At 53.2% G+C, this 16,378-nt stretch overlaps 6 protein-coding genes across 6 annotated transcripts; 3 read left to right on the top strand and 3 right to left on the bottom strand.

Annotated features, from left to right (window-relative positions):
• Window positions 1-842: 842 nt before the first annotated feature.
• CTAM01_00894 (uncharacterized protein) lies at window positions 843-3,055 on the top strand (the record flags this gene model as incomplete). Its single annotated transcript, XM_060516940.1, has 3 exons — window positions 843-1,218; window positions 1,314-1,559; window positions 1,683-3,055. The coding sequence occupies 3 exons, from the start codon at window positions 843-845 to the stop codon at window positions 3,053-3,055; spliced, it is 1,995 nt and encodes a 664-aa protein (XP_060388402.1).
• An 848-nt stretch (window positions 3,056-3,903) lies between these two features.
• CTAM01_00893 (uncharacterized protein) lies at window positions 3,904-4,299 on the top strand (the record flags this gene model as incomplete). Its single annotated transcript, XM_060516939.1, has 1 exon — window positions 3,904-4,299. One exon carries the CDS (start codon window positions 3,904-3,906, stop codon window positions 4,297-4,299), a length of 396 nt encoding a protein of 131 aa, XP_060388401.1.
• A 589-nt stretch (window positions 4,300-4,888) lies between these two features.
• On the bottom strand, window positions 4,889-5,131 carry CTAM01_00892 (uncharacterized protein; the record flags this gene model as incomplete). The annotated part of the gene is made up of 1 exon (XM_060516938.1): window positions 4,889-5,131. The coding sequence occupies one exon, from the start codon at window positions 5,129-5,131 to the stop codon at window positions 4,889-4,891; it is 243 nt and encodes an 80-aa protein (XP_060388400.1).
• Window positions 5,132-6,294: 1,163 nt separating this feature from the next.
• On the top strand, window positions 6,295-7,079 carry CTAM01_00891 (uncharacterized protein; the record flags this gene model as incomplete). Its single annotated transcript, XM_060516937.1, has 3 exons — window positions 6,295-6,765; window positions 6,853-6,956; window positions 7,019-7,079. 3 exons carry the CDS (start codon window positions 6,295-6,297, stop codon window positions 7,077-7,079), a joined length of 636 nt encoding a protein of 211 aa, XP_060388399.1.
• Window positions 7,080-10,331: 3,252 nt separating this feature from the next.
• On the bottom strand, window positions 10,332-11,072 carry CTAM01_00890 (uncharacterized protein; the record flags this gene model as incomplete). The annotated part of the gene is made up of 1 exon (XM_060516936.1): window positions 10,332-11,072. The coding sequence occupies one exon, from the start codon at window positions 11,070-11,072 to the stop codon at window positions 10,332-10,334; it is 741 nt and encodes a 246-aa protein (XP_060388398.1).
• Window positions 11,073-13,078: 2,006 nt separating this feature from the next.
• Window positions 13,079-15,436, bottom strand: CTAM01_00889 (uncharacterized protein; the record flags this gene model as incomplete). The annotated part of the gene is made up of 4 exons (XM_060516935.1): window positions 13,079-13,353; window positions 13,406-14,053; window positions 14,114-14,949; window positions 15,015-15,436. The coding sequence occupies 4 exons, from the start codon at window positions 15,434-15,436 to the stop codon at window positions 13,079-13,081; spliced, it is 2,181 nt and encodes a 726-aa protein (XP_060388397.1).
• Between the last annotated feature and the right edge of the window lie 942 nt (window positions 15,437-16,378).

The following is a 16,378-nucleotide window of genomic DNA, read 5'->3' as shown; positions in this document are numbered from 1 at the left end:
ACTTGTACATTACATCTACTTCAGCCAATTTCACCAACTTTTTGTCTGTCCAGACAGAAGCCTTCCTTTTGGTCCCGGTTTCCGACGTTGGATCTGTTCTTCATCGACCCAGTCTACCGCTCATTTGATCGGGTTCAACATCATAGCACACAGCTCGCCGTCTTTTTACCTCTGGACGGCGCTTATCGCTTCGCCAATCGTCACCCACATTGCTGAGGCTGGATTGTCTCGTAGCGGCGTTTACCTATACATTCTCCATCTCTGCCTCAGCGCCGCGCGCGGAGTGTCGGACCAATTCCACCTCATCATCTCGATACCTTGTTTACCGCCTCGAAGCCTTATCATCATCTCAGTAAGCAGCAGCTAAGGTACGTCCACAAACATCAGAGACCAAGCCAATTGTGGTTCGGCCTACAGCCTTCCCCGCTCCCTTGCCAGCCAGCCGCCCAAACCGTTTTACTTCCAATAGATGCGGATCTACGTACTGTATTCCGTCCCTACGTCTACCAAATCTCGTCTGGCGCACGACGCCGCCTACTTCTTAGTGCCTCTCAGCTGCTTGTACAGGCGCTTGTTCCTCATGTTTGCCTTTGAGTGGCGTTCACCGGGTTCGCTCGCATTCCTCCCATGCGTCTCCACTCCTCCTCTCCCTGCCCGACCCTCTGGGATTTGTGGTGGCTTTACTCGATGCGCCGTTTTGCTCACACCTACTCTTCCGTCACGCGGTTTCTGACACCAACCACCAGACACGCACCGTACCCAACCCAGAGACATAGGGCAGAAGGGCCTCCTCGAGGCTGCAGAGTGAGGCGTCAAGCCTGAACCCTCCACGGGGCCCCACGATGCTCCCTCGGCCAGTCACTCAGGCGCTTGCCTTGTCTCTCTTTGTTCTCTTGCTGAACACGGGATACGTGGCTTCACGTAATCTGATTCCAGCGGCGGCCTTGTCAGGCTATGTCACCCGCCAGCAGGGAATTATTGCCGATACTCCGGCGCCAATGGGCACTTTGCTAGATGCAGAGGGCGGCCAACAACAGAAGCCGCTCGACTGTTTTCAAGTCGCCCAGCCAGTGTTGGGTCCCAAAGGCCCCGTGTACCAGGCGTTGACGGGCAGCTTTGATGATGGCAAGGGTAAATCTCCGACGACAGACCCCAAAGACTGCAAGGTGCAGTTGATGGACCACTCTTTTGGTAACAGCTTCGACAAGCCCTTTGTCGGTAAGTGGCATCGCAATCTCGTCACACCACCACCAACGCAAATCAAATGCGTGGTGGATAACCCGGAAATAGGTATCCTGACTTGGAGTTGATAGGCGACTACAAGCCTCCTGGCTGCGACTTCAACCGCGTCATTGTAAACTTTACTGCCACCTCTGCAGGGCGCCAACTGGATCGGCTGGCTTTGTTGTATTTCGGTGACACGGAGGTATGGAGAACATCCACTGCGGAGCCCAGAGCGCCGCCCGGAATCATCTGGACCTATTGGAAAGACATGACCCCGTATCTTAGTCTCTGGAAGACTCCTCAGAAGATCATTTTCGACTTGCCCAACCTCATCGGTAAGTAAGCCCATGTCCCGTATCCCAGTTCCTCCAGGCTCCAAAACCAAGTGACCTGCCATCCCCGAATCCTTCCCTCGGAGACTTCGGAGTGGGGGCCAAAACGGCTAACGCGCCGCCAAGACGACAGGTTTACGGGGCCCTTCAACTGCACCCTGACCGCAACCTTTTTCAAAAGCGACGTCGAAACCGACAGTGCACCCCCGGCTGACCTCATCATCCCCATCTCATCACGGAACGCGTCCTCCAACACAGGCAGTGCCTGGCAAGTGCCTGAACGTGAAGCCGTGAGCACTGTCAAATTTCCACGCAATGCCAATCGAGCAGTCTTCTCCGTCTCGGCCAATGGCCAAGGAACCGAGGAATTTTGGTGGAGCAATGTACTTCAGAGCGATGCTGCAGCTTTCAATGCCACCGTCGGTATGGCTCCGGATGGCAGCCCGTGGCGTGAGGTGCAAGTCATCATTGATGACCAGCTAGCCGGGGTTCAATGGCCGTTCCCTGTTATTTTCACTGGAGGCGTGGTTCCCAGTTTCCATCGCCCGCTTGTAGGCCTTGATGCCTACGATTTACGGGAACACGAGATCGACATCTCGCCATGGCTCCCGGTTCTGAGTGATGGCAAGGAGCACACATTCAAGATCAAAATCGCCGGCCTCGCGGATGACGGACAAAAAACGATTGTGAATACGACGGTTGGCAACTTCTGGGTCGTGTCTGGCAAAGTTTTCCTATGGCTGGACGAAGAGGGCTCCATTACGACCGGGAAACCGCCCACCGTATCAATCTCGGACCCTGATATCAAAATCACTGGTCGGGCCCTAGGAAAGAACTCTACAGGCGCCAACGAAACTCTTGCATTCAATCTGGATGTGACGAGGATGATCTCTGTCAAAGGCGAAGTAGTCTCCAAGAAAGGGACCAAAAATCCTGAATGGACTCAAAAGCTATCCTATACCAACAATGCGACGCTAGGCCAATTTGGTCGCAATGGCTTCAATAACTTCATCATCACCGGGACAGACGAACTGACGGGGATGGGCACATACAAGTCAACATATTCGTACCCCCTGATCGTCAATCAAACTGCCAACATGTCAGCAAATGGTGATCTGAGCCTGGACGCAACACTATTCCAAGAATTGAGGTTGGAAGTCGAAGGTGTCGGTGTTTACCCGACCGGGCTTGAGGCTTACAATAACCCAACCCGCAACAGGCAGGGACAAAGCAGCCAGTACAAGACTTCCAAACTCTCAACGTTCCGGAACGGAACGGCAGTCTTCAACATGCCGGCAGATATGAAGAGCAGCTCAGCATTTGGCACTACTCGGCAGGTGTTCCGGTTCAGCGGCGGTCGAGACGGTGCACGTGACGTGGAGCTATACACAAGGAGAGTGAGAGCAAGCAACAACACGGTGCTCTCTGACGAAGAGAAGTCCGCCGATGGGCGTGAGAAGGTTTTGACCGCCTCAAACCCTTTAGGAGAAGCCAATTAAGATCGGCAAATGTGCACTAGTTACAGGTGAAGGCTCTCAAGTTTCAACTTCCAAGAGGCTAGTATCAGGCACTTGAGACCAGCCGTGAGCAGTTGCTGAGTAGACATGGACAAACATGGACAAACATGCCATGTCGGACTCCGGATTACACCGACCAGCTGGAATTTGGCACGGACGAAAAGACGGGAGGCTTCAGGCTACTCTGGCACTACTGAGCTGGGCCCAAGTGCACTGGCAGGTCTGCTAGCCGCTTGTGGCAGAGGTGAGAAAGTGTCTCACCTTACACTGCCGTTGGCAAGTTGGCAGGTTGTCGAATCGGGATTTGCTTTTTAAACTTTCGGGGTTAGAAGCAAACGGCGAAATAGCCGTCATCTCCTCCCCCCCCGGTCTAGTGTAGTGTATTCGTACGCGGTCCACCATACAAACCGATCAGCCATGTTTCGGTGCAGCCTGCTCGACCGGGGTACGGAGATGGAAAAGCAAGGGTCAGAGGCGACCAGCCAGAGGGCCATAGGCTACCTGGCTACCCCTAATGAGTCTACGTAGTAGGTAGCCAGAGACCAGCCTGAACGACGAAAAGACAGCCTGCTGCCAGGCGTGCAAGGCAGGGAGGAATAGAGTTAGCACAGCCTACGATTACATCCCTCGGGATAAGCTTTACGGCGCGCCTGCCAAATCTCGTTCCCCTTTCCCCGGCAGCGATCTACAGCGAATCTGGGTGGCAGGTTGAGTTACATCGCATCACGCTCTGGCAAGACCAGGGAGTGCCTATACCAAGTAGTAAGGTGCTGTATGATCTCGAGACCAGCAATGTTTCCATCGTTGTTGGCCATTCGTTGCGACCCTTCATGCTAATTCCACTTTCTGCTAGGGAAGCTTGTTGGAGGGTGACTGGCTGTTCATCTGCTGCTCATGGCACGACATTTCCTCCTTCTCGTACGGGAACCAGTCCCTGTGCGAGGGCTCGAGGGCATGTCATGCACTACCAAAGTCTAAAGAGACCCCAAAAAATCCCACGGCAAATCGCAAATCCCATGTTCTGTCTCGCCTACGGATACTATGTAATACTGGGGGGGGGCTCGAAGGGAACTGCCTTTCCCGGACGATATGCTCCACCTGGGCAGATTTGTCGTCCATCTCATCATTCCTCCAATTCCATCCCGTGCACGCGAGACGGCTGTCCAAAACACACCAACCACAGACGATACGCAGATTACGCAGTTACGCGGCTTTCCCAGCAGTGAGGGAGGCTAGCGCGCCGCACCAGCCTCTCAGCAGCTACACACGTTTGGACAGAAAGCCTAATGAGATTTGCAAGCGCTCGATCCAAGCCTCATACATCACTGGAAGCCCGGCAGTCTGGGAGAGAGGGACCATCCCCAAGCACGCACACACGGCACGCCGCACACCTCACTGAAAAGCTCAAAGGAGGGCGCGGGAATGACAAACTATGGAGGGGCGTGTGGCGCTTGTGTCGGTCTGGTCTAGTTCCATTCCCACACCATCTCCTCTTTCGCATCTGAAGTAACGAAAATAGGGGTCATCGCCGTGGAGCTCCATGTTGATCGTCGATATACAACAAAGACACTATCAGGAAACCTTAATATTCCTTTTTGCCTTGGCCACCGATTAGTGATTACCGGTGTTGTTCTTACTCTCACTGACTGGCTCTCATCTTCTCTCGGACACTGCGCGCACTCGCATCCATCCTCCAAAAACTCTATGATCGTCAGATGTCCACTCCGTCGCAGATAGGCTTTGGGAGCATTGCTCACCATCTCAGTTGCCTTTTGCTGCGCGCTTCCCCATCGAACATGGTGCCCGGGCGATCGATCACGGTAGTGTGGTCTCCAGTCGAGAATACCACGCTACGGGGCGGCCGCCTCTTGTACAGGAATGGCAAGGTCGCAGCGAGTAAGTCTTCGTGGGAGCCGCTTTGGCGGTTGGCGGTTGGCTTGGCTTCAAGCTCCAGGAGTGGGACGCGCCTCGTGTCTTCGTACTCCGTACTCGTACGGAGTAGTTCGCGACTATTTGTCGCAAGAAATCGGGCTGGATTTCCTTGGCGCTGTCGCCCATTAACCGGCCGAGATGGCCAAGCTTTCCTCCAACATTCCTTGACAGGCCTGGCTCTTGGTTGTATGGTCGAGTATGGAGTACGGTACTTGACTCACGCCCACCCCCTTACAAATAGCCGAAGTTCTACCTAGAGAGCACATCAACTGCCAAGTTGAGGTGAACCGGGGGCGGTGATTGGAGGATCGTCTCAAGACTTGTCGTCCCCATAGAAGATCTCCCAGTCGTGACTCCATTTACACGCCCTTTCCGAGCCTATAAGCAGTCCTAGGCCCGGGGTCCGGGTGGGCAGTGAAAAGAAGGTTTAGAGCCGCCGTGGGTGCAGATGCGGGTCTCTCTTTGTGCCGTTCTTGTCCCATGGATTCGCAACGCACCGCAACGCACCGCACGGGAGCGTACCGCAGTACGTAACGCGAAGCGCGGAGGTCAGCGGAGTCTCAGCGTGACGTCGGCCGGGGGGCTGGAGGCAGGGAACTCTGTGATGCGAAAGAAATCGTGCGTCTTGAAGATGTATTGGTACGAGTTCACCGCACGTCGCCGGGCCGGCATGTTTATGCCACTCAGCGAGATACAGGGCTGGGGCAGGTGATTATGGTCAGCATCACAAGGCCACACCTTACGAACCCTCTTCACGGCGCAGCATACGGACACCATACGGGGCACTTCGGCGAGTGTCAGGCAGCTCGGCGAGGCCAGATTAGAAGCTTGAGGCAGAGTCGAACTCAATAGGCGAGGACCGACTTGGTACTGTCAGAGAGAGACGAGAGACACGTAGCTAGGACCTGTCAGGCCGCCCACACGCCCTGCAAGAGAATTGGAGAACCGAAAAGTCAAAAAGTCTAACAAGTCGTGGAGTTGTAAGAGCATATGCTGTGGTTGCGCTGGGCATTGTTCGATCGTATGTTTTGTTCTAGAAGGTTTCTTGGACTTGGGAGTCGAAGGTGGGAGTACTCCGTATCCTATCTTCTCTTCTTGGGAACTACTGCGATGCTGGTCCTATCCTGCAGCCTGCAAACTGGGGTTAGGCCGGTTCGGCCATGTGCCGTTTTTTTATTTTTATTTTCACTTCCCTACGGAACGTCCTGCGGACTTGTACTGGGGGAAACCTTTAGGTTCAGGTACGTTTGGAACTTGGCGATGCCGCGATACTGCGTATGGAGTGAGGCATGCTCCCGCCGCTGCTGCAGCCTATTGATGCCATACAACACAAGCAAGGGGTAAACTCTACAAGGGACGAAAAATTCGTGGCTCTCTCTTCCTTGCTTCAAAGTGAGGCATCTCATGCAGAAGCATGGCCTGGGGCTGCGGGCATGCGAGGGACGACAGGCTGCTGGGTAGGCCAGCATGGCGGGGTACGAATAGGTTCAGGCACAGCAGCAGCAGCAGCGGCGGCGGCGGCGGCAACAGCAGGGCCGTCGTCGCCTGATGGCTTCGATGCGAAGCACCTGGGCGGGCGTGATCTCGGTGCGAAGCGAATCGACGAAATGAAGCGCGCCAATGCAATTGCTACTGCCGGTGTCGGTGCCGATGTGCCGATGCCAGTGTCAAAGTTGTCAACCGATCGTGACCGATGGATGCTGCTGATGCAGCGGGAGGTTGCTTCGCCCATTCATTTCCTTTCCAACTCTGTCTGCTCGGTGTGTTGCACCGTTCAGACGGTTCAGCTGTCCAAGGGGTGTGGTGATATGGCTCAACGGCACGTTAGGTACAACACCTACAACTAGTCACCTATTGAGCTCGCCGAGAGCACAGCTTGCCATGGGCCATCGATGCGCGAACTTTGCATACTTTCAGCCGTTGGGTTTATTGCCTATTCCAGAGAGGGAGGGAGTATGTGAGTATATGCACACCGCAACGATTACCCTAGCCACATTCTGACAGTTGTCGCAGGAGAGAACTGACCAAAACCACACTCTCCATGAAGTTTGCTGAACGAAAACCAAAACGCTGAAAGGGGTATCGGGTAGATGGTGTGACAGCTGGCGTTTGCCTGGTCCATGCCGTCCATAGCTAGGCCTAGGCCCTTTGGGTGTGTCTACGCAGTAAAGGAAAACAGGACGGGACGGTAAAGAGGGAGAGAGTAATTTGGGAGAAAAGTGTGGTTTAGGTACGTATACTCCCCTAGAGGTCAGGGTACCGTGACTGCTACAGGTATCGATGACAACAACAAGAACAGAAGCACGAGGGCGGCGTATGCCCGAGGAGGGTCGGAGGGAAGAAGCAAAGAAGAGGGTGGGACGGGCCACAGGTGGGAAAACCTTAATTACCAAAAGGGGCGCGTACATGAATTCCGCATCTCTGGCGTTCTTGCTCTAGCCTCCTTTGCGGTTGGTGGGCTGTAGTCATCATTGACAAGTCAAGCCACACATCCTTCTCTCTTTTCTATGTGTGTGTGTGTGTCTCTCTCTCTCTCTAACATACACACACCCTCTACAAAAGTCCGCTACAGAGAAAAGGGAAGCTATCCCGTCTCTTTGGGTTCCTTAGTCGCAAAGACATGTGATTGAGAGTCTAGGCATCCCACCACACCAATTTTGTAATTCCCAAAGCAATCACGGTAATAGTCGCCGCTGACGGGAACAAACGAAAGACTACTGAACTTGCTAGCTACGGGCGGTCGGATAGTATATTGCGTAGTAGACAATCCGGTGTCGTCGACGACGACGAACCTCCCACACGCCTCCTCCTTTTCCCCGGGGGTCTGGTGATCTAGCGTTGCACCACCGAATAAGGCGTATCGCGTATCGCGTGGCATCTTTCACGCCGTTCACGCCTACCTTGCGGATGCTCTTTTTCCATTCTTCACTACGCTTTTCCGTCCACCTTCTCGCCTTACAAGTTACAACTCTCTTTTCCAAATGGCGCCGCCGTCCACCCGCCGTCACCGCCGTAAGCATGTGTAGTCTCGCAGCACACCCCTAGAAGAGGGCAAGATTGAAAATCGAAAAACATAACGGGCATTTGATGCAAGCACAAGGCTTCAGAGGTTCATTCCAACCAAAGCTCCGTATCTAGCGTACGCCTATTCGTTGCTGCCCAAAAGTGCAGTGAATCAACAAATGCAAACGGGGGGGGGGACAGGGTGGTGTGATCGACATCATCGTCAACCGAACCACGGGAAAACAAGATGCGTAAGCTGAGTAGTAGGTTCTCCGTGGAAGTGTTGGACGTCTTTGACTGGCAAGGCAAAAGAGATGCGGGCGCTGAGATGCATGACATTTGCCGATTGACATGTTCATCCCGTCCGGGCGGGCGGGCAACTCACTGTCAAAGCTCTCTTTTTACTTTCTTTCCCCCCTCCTCGCTGTCACTTGTGTCTCGCTCGTTCGTCTCTGTCAGCAGGATCAAATCTTTTAATAATAGACTTTTTAGGGATTTGCGAAAACTAAGGGGACCTACTGACGACGACGACGACGACGACGACGTCTTTCCGTTCGCACTCGCGACTTTGGATTTCCATCGTCTGTAGGTAAGTTCGGTTCGCAACCGGGAGCCTTCAAAAGTTTGCACAAAAACCTACAAGTCTACAGATGAAATAGCATGTATACGAGAGTCCACAATTGGTTAGAGGGGAGCTTTGGTCTTGGTGGTTCAAGCCTCTCTTTTGACCGTGCAACTAAACTCTACTCTTTTCTTTTTACCGTCACTACTAGAGTTTACATCTTCGGTCCACGGTCTCGTCCAAGAGTAAAGACTGTGGTCGGACGAGCAGATTGGGCAAAATGAGGAGAGGGAAAAAAGAAAGGGAGAGAGAGATTATAGTTTTGACCGCGCAGGTCTTGGACTCAATTTACGTGTCAAGGGCAAAAGAATCAAAGAGGCAAGTGGACAAGAGGGATAATAAACTTCCGCACCACGACAGAGCACGTTCCTGTGTAACTTGTAAGAGGACCTTCTTGTTTACAAGATTTGATGCGGCTTTCAGGTCGATGTGATCATGCATATCGGCCTGACTTCTCACGGCACCTCCCCCCTGGCCTGTCAACGAAGTCAGAAGGAACGGGGACGAGACTTTCTTTTTCAGCAGAAAAAAAAAAACCAACGCAAGTTGAGTCGATTCTTTTGCGGCGGTGAGGTAAGGTAAACGAAAAAAAATGAAAACCTGAATGTGGGATATAAACCTTAATTGCCTTTGTTCGCTCACCAACCAATGTGTGAAGTCAGGAAGAAATTCTGCCCCCTCGCACTTGGCCCCACTTCCCACATTCCCAAACCATGGTTGTTTCCCCCAACCGTGCCACGGCATAGCAAAGACGTACATAGTACAGCCAGAAAAGACCGGCAGGCAAAAGGGGGGAAAAGATCTTTGCTTTGTGAGGCGTCGAAAAATTGGAGATGACTTCGACCGGTGAGGGGAATGCAAAGCAGGGGCGTGAGGAGGTGGGTGGTGGTGATGAGGGGGAGGCAGACAGGGGCGTGAAGATGGGGGGACTCAAGGGCCAAGCAAGGTTTGGAAAAAAGTTTAGCATGCGTTCTTGATATTGTTCAAGTCTTTTTGTCGGGGCGTGGGCAGTCTTGTACTACCATGGCTTGAGAGGGATTCCGTGCCGTGCTGCACCACCAGAGTCTAAATATCGCTGGGTTGATAAGGGGCGTACGTACAGGTTTGCTTATTCAAGGGGGGACAGCGAGAAGGGTTGAGAGGGATTCTCAGGGCCGTTGTAGCGACGATACGGAAAGTATTTTGAAGGAAAGGGAAAGTGGGAGGGGCGTGAGCGTGAGCCGTGGAGAAAGTACACGCGTACGGCCGTAACCAAGTGCGGTAGGAACTAGCAATGCCTTATTGTCTTGTCATCGAGAATGGCCGGGCTTCTGCCGTAGTCCTCTTGCAGAAGGGTGTGTATGTAGGTGAGTGTGGCGTGGCTTAGGGCTGGTTTGGACGAACAACAATTCTCCGGAGTAGATTCCGGTTGTCAAAACAACAGGCCAACGGGGGATGGATGATTTCGTAAAGTTGTCTAGGCGGTTTTGAGAACGGAAGATGAAGGCTTGGATATTTGGGAGATAATGGCTTTCAAAGTTGAGGATGAGGGGATGGGACTGTGTGTACACTAGGGATTTTGGGGGGCGTGTCGACAAGAGCTATTTTGTCCTTTTCCCCGTTGCGCTCTTGCTATCGCGGGGTGGTGCCTTTTCAGCGCAACCGAGCTGAAGAGTCCAAGTAAACTATAAATCTGATTATAGTGGTCATGTAGTCTTGTAGTCAGAGATGGGTAATCAGAGAGACAATGACTTTTTCTTGGTCGTACAACCCGCACAAGCAAGGGCCAAAACAAGCTGACGAGAGATTACGGTGTGTGTACGTGTGTGTGTGTTTCTTCTTCAATGGCTGAGCTCTTTTGCTAGGGAAAACCTTCCTCACTTCCATCACAACTTTCCTCGCAAGTGTCGAGTTTTGGTTTTGGCTTTCCCTCCCTCGCCACCGCCACACGGCACTTCCAAACCGAACCCTAACAAACCCCTTATCCTGCCTTTCCCACGGGTCTCGCGGTGTCTGGAATTTGCGTTTCGAGTTGGTCCCCAGCGGCGTGGTGTAAGGGTTCTGGTTGCGGGATGAACCAACCAAGATAACCAAAACTCTAAATTTCGATCTGACGATGCGGTCACAGAAGAAGAAATGGAGACAAGGTTCAGGGCGGGGGATGGGGGATAACAGAATGAGAATGGGACTTTCAAAACTTGTAGAACTCGGTCGGTGTGGTGTGCTGACACTCGGAGTCTGTGGCCAAGAAAGTGAGAAAAGAGCAAAGTATAGAGCACGTTTCGTCGCTTTCTCGGTCGTCCCTTGGTCCTTGTCCTGATCTTCGGTGACTTTGCAAATCTTACATCTGGTGTTTTCTCTCCCCCTCCCCCGCGCGTGCCCCTTTCCCGCCCTCACTTGCTTGCTGGCGCTGCCACTTCGCCGCCCCCTTCCCGTCCCGGGCCCATCCCTCCTTTGGACCATTTTTAGTAACCTGATATCGGCTGGGTGTCGTCCTTAACTGCAGAGTTGCGGCCATTGTTTCCCTGGGAAATCTTGCACTGGATGGACCCTCGAAGAGGGGGACCAAGGGAACCCTACACTATCCGTACGGTAGTACCGTAGTATGGATACACGGACACGGACGATGATCGTTGGCTTGGATATAGATTGAACGGCGAGAAGTCCGTGATTTGGCGATGCGCGATGCGCGGCACCAGGAATACGTGTAAGTTGTGATATTGTCAGCATCACTAAGACGAAAAGCAAGCGCCCTGCCTTGATCAATGCTGCCGACTGCGGCTGCTACCACGGATACGATACTATGGAAGAAAAATATCCGATCCGAGGCAGAAAGTTTCCTCAAGAGCCGATTCAAAGCTAAGCATGGTATTCCTCCGAGCCTCGAGAGCGAAAGAGAAACAGGGAGTATTCGAATACTCAGTATTGACCTTGCTGCCAAGTGACCCGCATCCCATCGCTTGGCATCTCCACGTCCGGTATTGTGTCGTGTGAGCTTCTGCAGGTTCGCGACTCGCAGTCGCAAGCAAAAGGCGGGTATGCCGGTTTCTCAATCGCATTCCGGCGGGATGGCAAAGGCCGGCTGTCCCGGAGATTATCGACCGTTGCCGTAAAAAGGGCTCCATAATCTCCACCGAAACTTACAACTCGCCGAAAAGCGCCCTCGGTCGGCGGGACGTTAGGTGGCGGTGGTGGCCGACGTGGTCGTTGTATGTCGTCGTCAATATCCCACCTTCGGCACAGGAGGGGACGTACGTAATCAACCCCCCCCATTCCGTATGTATCGTCTGGAGTTCCCGTCCCGAGCCCCAGAGTGTATCGTCTGAAGTGGTCCGCGACGTCCCAAGACCCGAGTCCCGTGGGCGGGGGGCCGTCTTTCTCATCCAGGGCCTCTATCAATTGTCCAGGGCCTCCATCCAGAGCGAATAAACATTCACCCACCCACCTGGGCTGGAAGAGGAATCACCGTCATGGTTCGTTGAAACTGACACTTACCCCTTTCAGGGTCCATTGCCGCTGCCTGTCTCCCTGCCCACTGCCTTCCTCTTTTTTGACTTTCTCGTGGCACAACGCACAGGACTTGCGGACGGAGCTGGATTCTGCTTTGAGCAGAAAAGGATTCGGTCTCGACTTTTGCATTCCTCTGCCCGTCCCCCGTGTACGAAATACGGACACAATTAAGGGCAGTCTCCAAAGTTCAAAGTTCAATCCTTTTCTTGGCGCTCGTTTCCATGAGGCTCTGCTAAAACACGCCCGAGGGGTCAGCATTTCGATTCGATCTAGAGTGCGGGATCCGTAGGTCTGTGAAAGTGATGATCATCTCCAGGACACACACCACGGAGCTGGCTGCCAATTTGAGCCAAGATCCTCGCCGCCTTTGCGCTTTGGAGCTTCATATTTTGCGGCATGTTCATCCCGGACTCTAAAGTCGTGAGGCTCTGCTTCGGTGCCGTGGCCGCCGATTGATACACTGGGTGTAAGGGGTCTCGGGCTTGAGCTGGTCTCCGAGATGGACAAAGTTCTCGTAATGATGCCGTGGTCGCGCCGTGGTGATATGATGCTTAACGAATTCAACTCCTATTCGTGATGCAAAATAGTGTGTCTATTCACCCCCACGCCTCGTTTCGAGTACAACCCGATGTCCTCTAGATCTCGACCTGGTGGTGTGGAAACACGCGATGCCACTTTCGCCTCAGCTGAGACGACTGGACCAGAGCCACGCCCTTCTGCTGCCGCTGGGTACTGCCCCAAAAGAAACCAAAAAGAACACCACACACCATCCCTCTCCCCCGTACCAAAACTCCCTTGTTCGCATAACCTGACGCTGTAACATGACCGATCGATCGGCATGTCTTCCCATGTCTATCGCTGAGCCCACCGTTTTCAAAGTATTTCCCAAGTTAAACCCCTGAAGAAAACGGAGGGGAGTAAACATTCCCGAGGGATAACGGATCAACCAAGACGGATCTTCAGTCTGCTTCGGCTAATTGCATTATCAACCTAGCAGCCATATCTAGGAAAGGGAAAGGACTTGTGACATCCTTCTCTTCGAGCAGTCTCTTGTCGGCCGTCTCGTAGCCAGAACATTTGAAGTCCACGAGATAGACGCCGTGTTCCATCTCGTATATTTGGATGTCCACGTGCAAGGCTACAAAATCTCGCTTCCCCTCATCATCGCCAACAACATGAAAGCTATCTGGGGTCTTACTACCCTCTGTGGGAGTTCCTGAGGCCTGATGCAGTGCTGTAGTCTGGTTAGTGGGAAACCCTAGATCAGGAAGTATGCAAACACTTACTCGACGTCTCCCATCGGACCTTGATATGCCATGGGTCGGCTGGTAGCTTATATCTCTTGAGAGGATCAATACTGCTAGTTGAATCATTGGCCCCCTGAGGAGCGTATTCCTCGACGAAGCTACCGTCGTTGCTGGGTTGATCGGCCTCATTGCCGTGGACTTTTTCATAGTCTTCGTCGGGCACATAAGTCGCACCGAGCTTGTTCAAGGCCTTGTGAATACACAAGAGGGCTTCCCAAGGCGCATTGCGCGAGCGGATACCGAATTGCCACCTCACAGGCTTTGTCTTCTTCGCCTGAACGACGGGCGTCATGCCTTGTGGCCGTTTGCTGGAATCGTCGAGTCTGACCTGACTGTTCCTGGAGTGAGGCTTGAGATGCCTTGCTGTCTCTTCCCTTTCTGCATCCGTGCGGGCGGATGAGCCTGGCTCGTTGACGACGATTGTTGGCGCTGGATGGTCCTCGGGGCCAGCCTTCTCACGCTCCATGTACTCTTTGTGATAGGTTGGCAGACTGCTAGGCAGAATTCCGATCTTGCTGATGTAGGGTCGTTGCCCACCGACTGTCGAGCCACCCGACCTCGCGGATGATGCACTAGGAAGTGGACTACTAGAGCCATCTTGATCTACTGAAAGTGATGACATGGCCTCTGTTGAAATATTAGACGGTGATTCATCATGTGGACAGGCCCTCACTGGTAGATACGTACCATTCACTTGCATGAGTTTGTTCTCGCGAACAATCATGTACGCATCTTTAATCGCTGACGGTTCCGCAGCCTGCAAAGCCTCCTCTACGTCCTTCTTTCCGTAACCCATGGTCTTACTGATCTTCTCTGTGACCTCGTTGTGCAACTTCTCCTGGACTCTAGGGGGGGCATTGGGTGCAATGTCACTCTTCTGGATGGCCTTGTTAGGGTCCACGCCTGTGTTGAAGAACTCCTCGACCGGCGGCGCCAGATAAGGCGGCAGGTCAGTCATGAACCAGGGGTCCTGACGGATATCATCAATAGTGGCACGTTGCACAGGGTTGACGACCAGCATCTTCTTAATGAGGCCTGCAGCACCAGAGTTCATCCACTGCGGTATGCTGTATGTGCCGCGTGCAATCTTTGCGAAGAGACTGGGGATATGCTCATCGTCAAAGGGGAGTCTGCCCACTAGCAGGACGTAAAGAATCACGCCACAACTCCACACATCTACCTCTGGGCCAGCGTAAAGCTTGCCACCAATGACTTCGGGTGCGGCATAATTTGGACTTCCGCAACTCGTCTTCAGGAAGTTTCCGTCCGTCATGATGTTGCTCAAACCAAAGTCGGCAATCTTGACATTGAGGTTATCGTCCAGAAGAAGGTTTTCGGGCTTCAGGTCTCGATGCACGATCTTGTGTCGGTGGCAGTACTCGACGGCGCATAGCATCTGTTGAAAGAATCTACGCGCCTCGGGCTCCTTCATTCGGCCGTTTTGCACTATATAGTCGAAAAGCTCTCCGCCTGCATATTCAAGGACCATGATGATCTCGTTGGGGGTCTTGATAACAGTGTATCTGTGTTAATTTGAGTTAGCGATAGGCCTGAAGCGAGCCAGCGTCGTCTCAGACATGTCACATACAATTTGATAATGTGAGGATGTCGCAGAAGCTGTAGGTATTCGATTTCACGCTCCACGCGACCAGCCATGTCTCTGCTGATGAGCTTCTTCCTCGCGATGATCTTGAGAGCAACCTGCTGGCCGGTACCATTGTGGATAGCCAGCTTCACTTTTCCAAAGGAGCCCTCGCCCAGGGTCTTGATGATCTTGTAGGCACCAATGCGCTGCTCCGTCTTGATCTTCTCCCGCAGCGGGGCGGTGGTATCGACGGGCGGTCCCATATTGGCGATGTTTACGGCACCGGGCACAGGCGGTCGTAGTTCGTGATGGCCGGCGGCGGAGGCGGCAGCATCGGAGGCGGCACCGTGCTGCTGGGAGCGTCGTCGGATCTGTGAGGGCGAGAGACTGATATGAAGCTCCTCCTCGTCGAAACCGGAAGCCATATTGTCGGTCGGGAGGGGGGATGGGGGGGACTCAGGTCGTTTTTGTTTGAATGGGGTTGTGGCCGGAGCAAGCCTTTGGACCACACTCAAGTGGGCATGACGAAGTTGGAGGTGGATTGTGGAGGGGAACATGGACTGGTGAGGTGGAGTGGCTGCCAAGAAGCTCCCTGGCTCGTCTGGTTTGTGCCAGGCTGTTCTGCACCTTCAGGCTTCCTGCCCCCCCCTTCTTTTTCCATCTGCCTGCCCATGCCAGGTGCCATTCGCCGACTCTTGCCCGCAATGGTGGGGAGAAAGTGCGCTCTGGTCTGTGCTTCAAAGAGTCCCGTCCCTCCAGGTCATACCTATTGGTGCCCCAACCTACAGGCCATTATTACTCACCACAACCTGATGAAAGAATCATCACGAATTACCTTTGGCAGATACTGCTGCAGGCTGAGCGCAAAAAAGATTCTACTCAGTAGCGCTGCTATCATTCTTAGAAACTACGCGTCCAAGGTAGCCCAGAAAGGTAATCATTGATATGATCCTCCTGACACCATCTCAACCCCCGTTCCATTGGGCCCAACATGGAAATCCAAGTAGAGTTTTAAGGAGGGTGAGCAGATAATGGCTAGATAGATAATCCAACTCACCTTGGGTATCATATACCTCATTACCCCAGGCTGCGGTGTGAGGCGGCCGCTGATAAGTGACAGCTCATAATCATACCGCTGAGTGAGCCGGTCCAACTACATCAGGTCGCATCATCGGTAAGGTTGGTGGCTGTAGCCTCATGACTACATGATAGCTACGCTCGTTCTGAGAACAGACAGACACAACTGCCGTTGCAGGATCGAACATCGCCTGACGATATCGACACTTGCTATTCGTCAGCATTGAATCAAACAAATATCAGGATCAGGTATCCGTAGTTACTCTCCGTCAGGTTATATCAGCATAAAT

This window comes from Colletotrichum tamarilloi, assembly GCF_030869305.1.
Source record: "Colletotrichum tamarilloi strain Tom-12 chromosome Unknown Scaffold_2.1, whole genome shotgun sequence".
NCBI lineage: Eukaryota > Fungi > Ascomycota > Sordariomycetes > Glomerellales > Glomerellaceae > Colletotrichum > Colletotrichum tamarilloi.
This window is presented reverse-complemented; position numbering and strand designations above follow the sequence as displayed.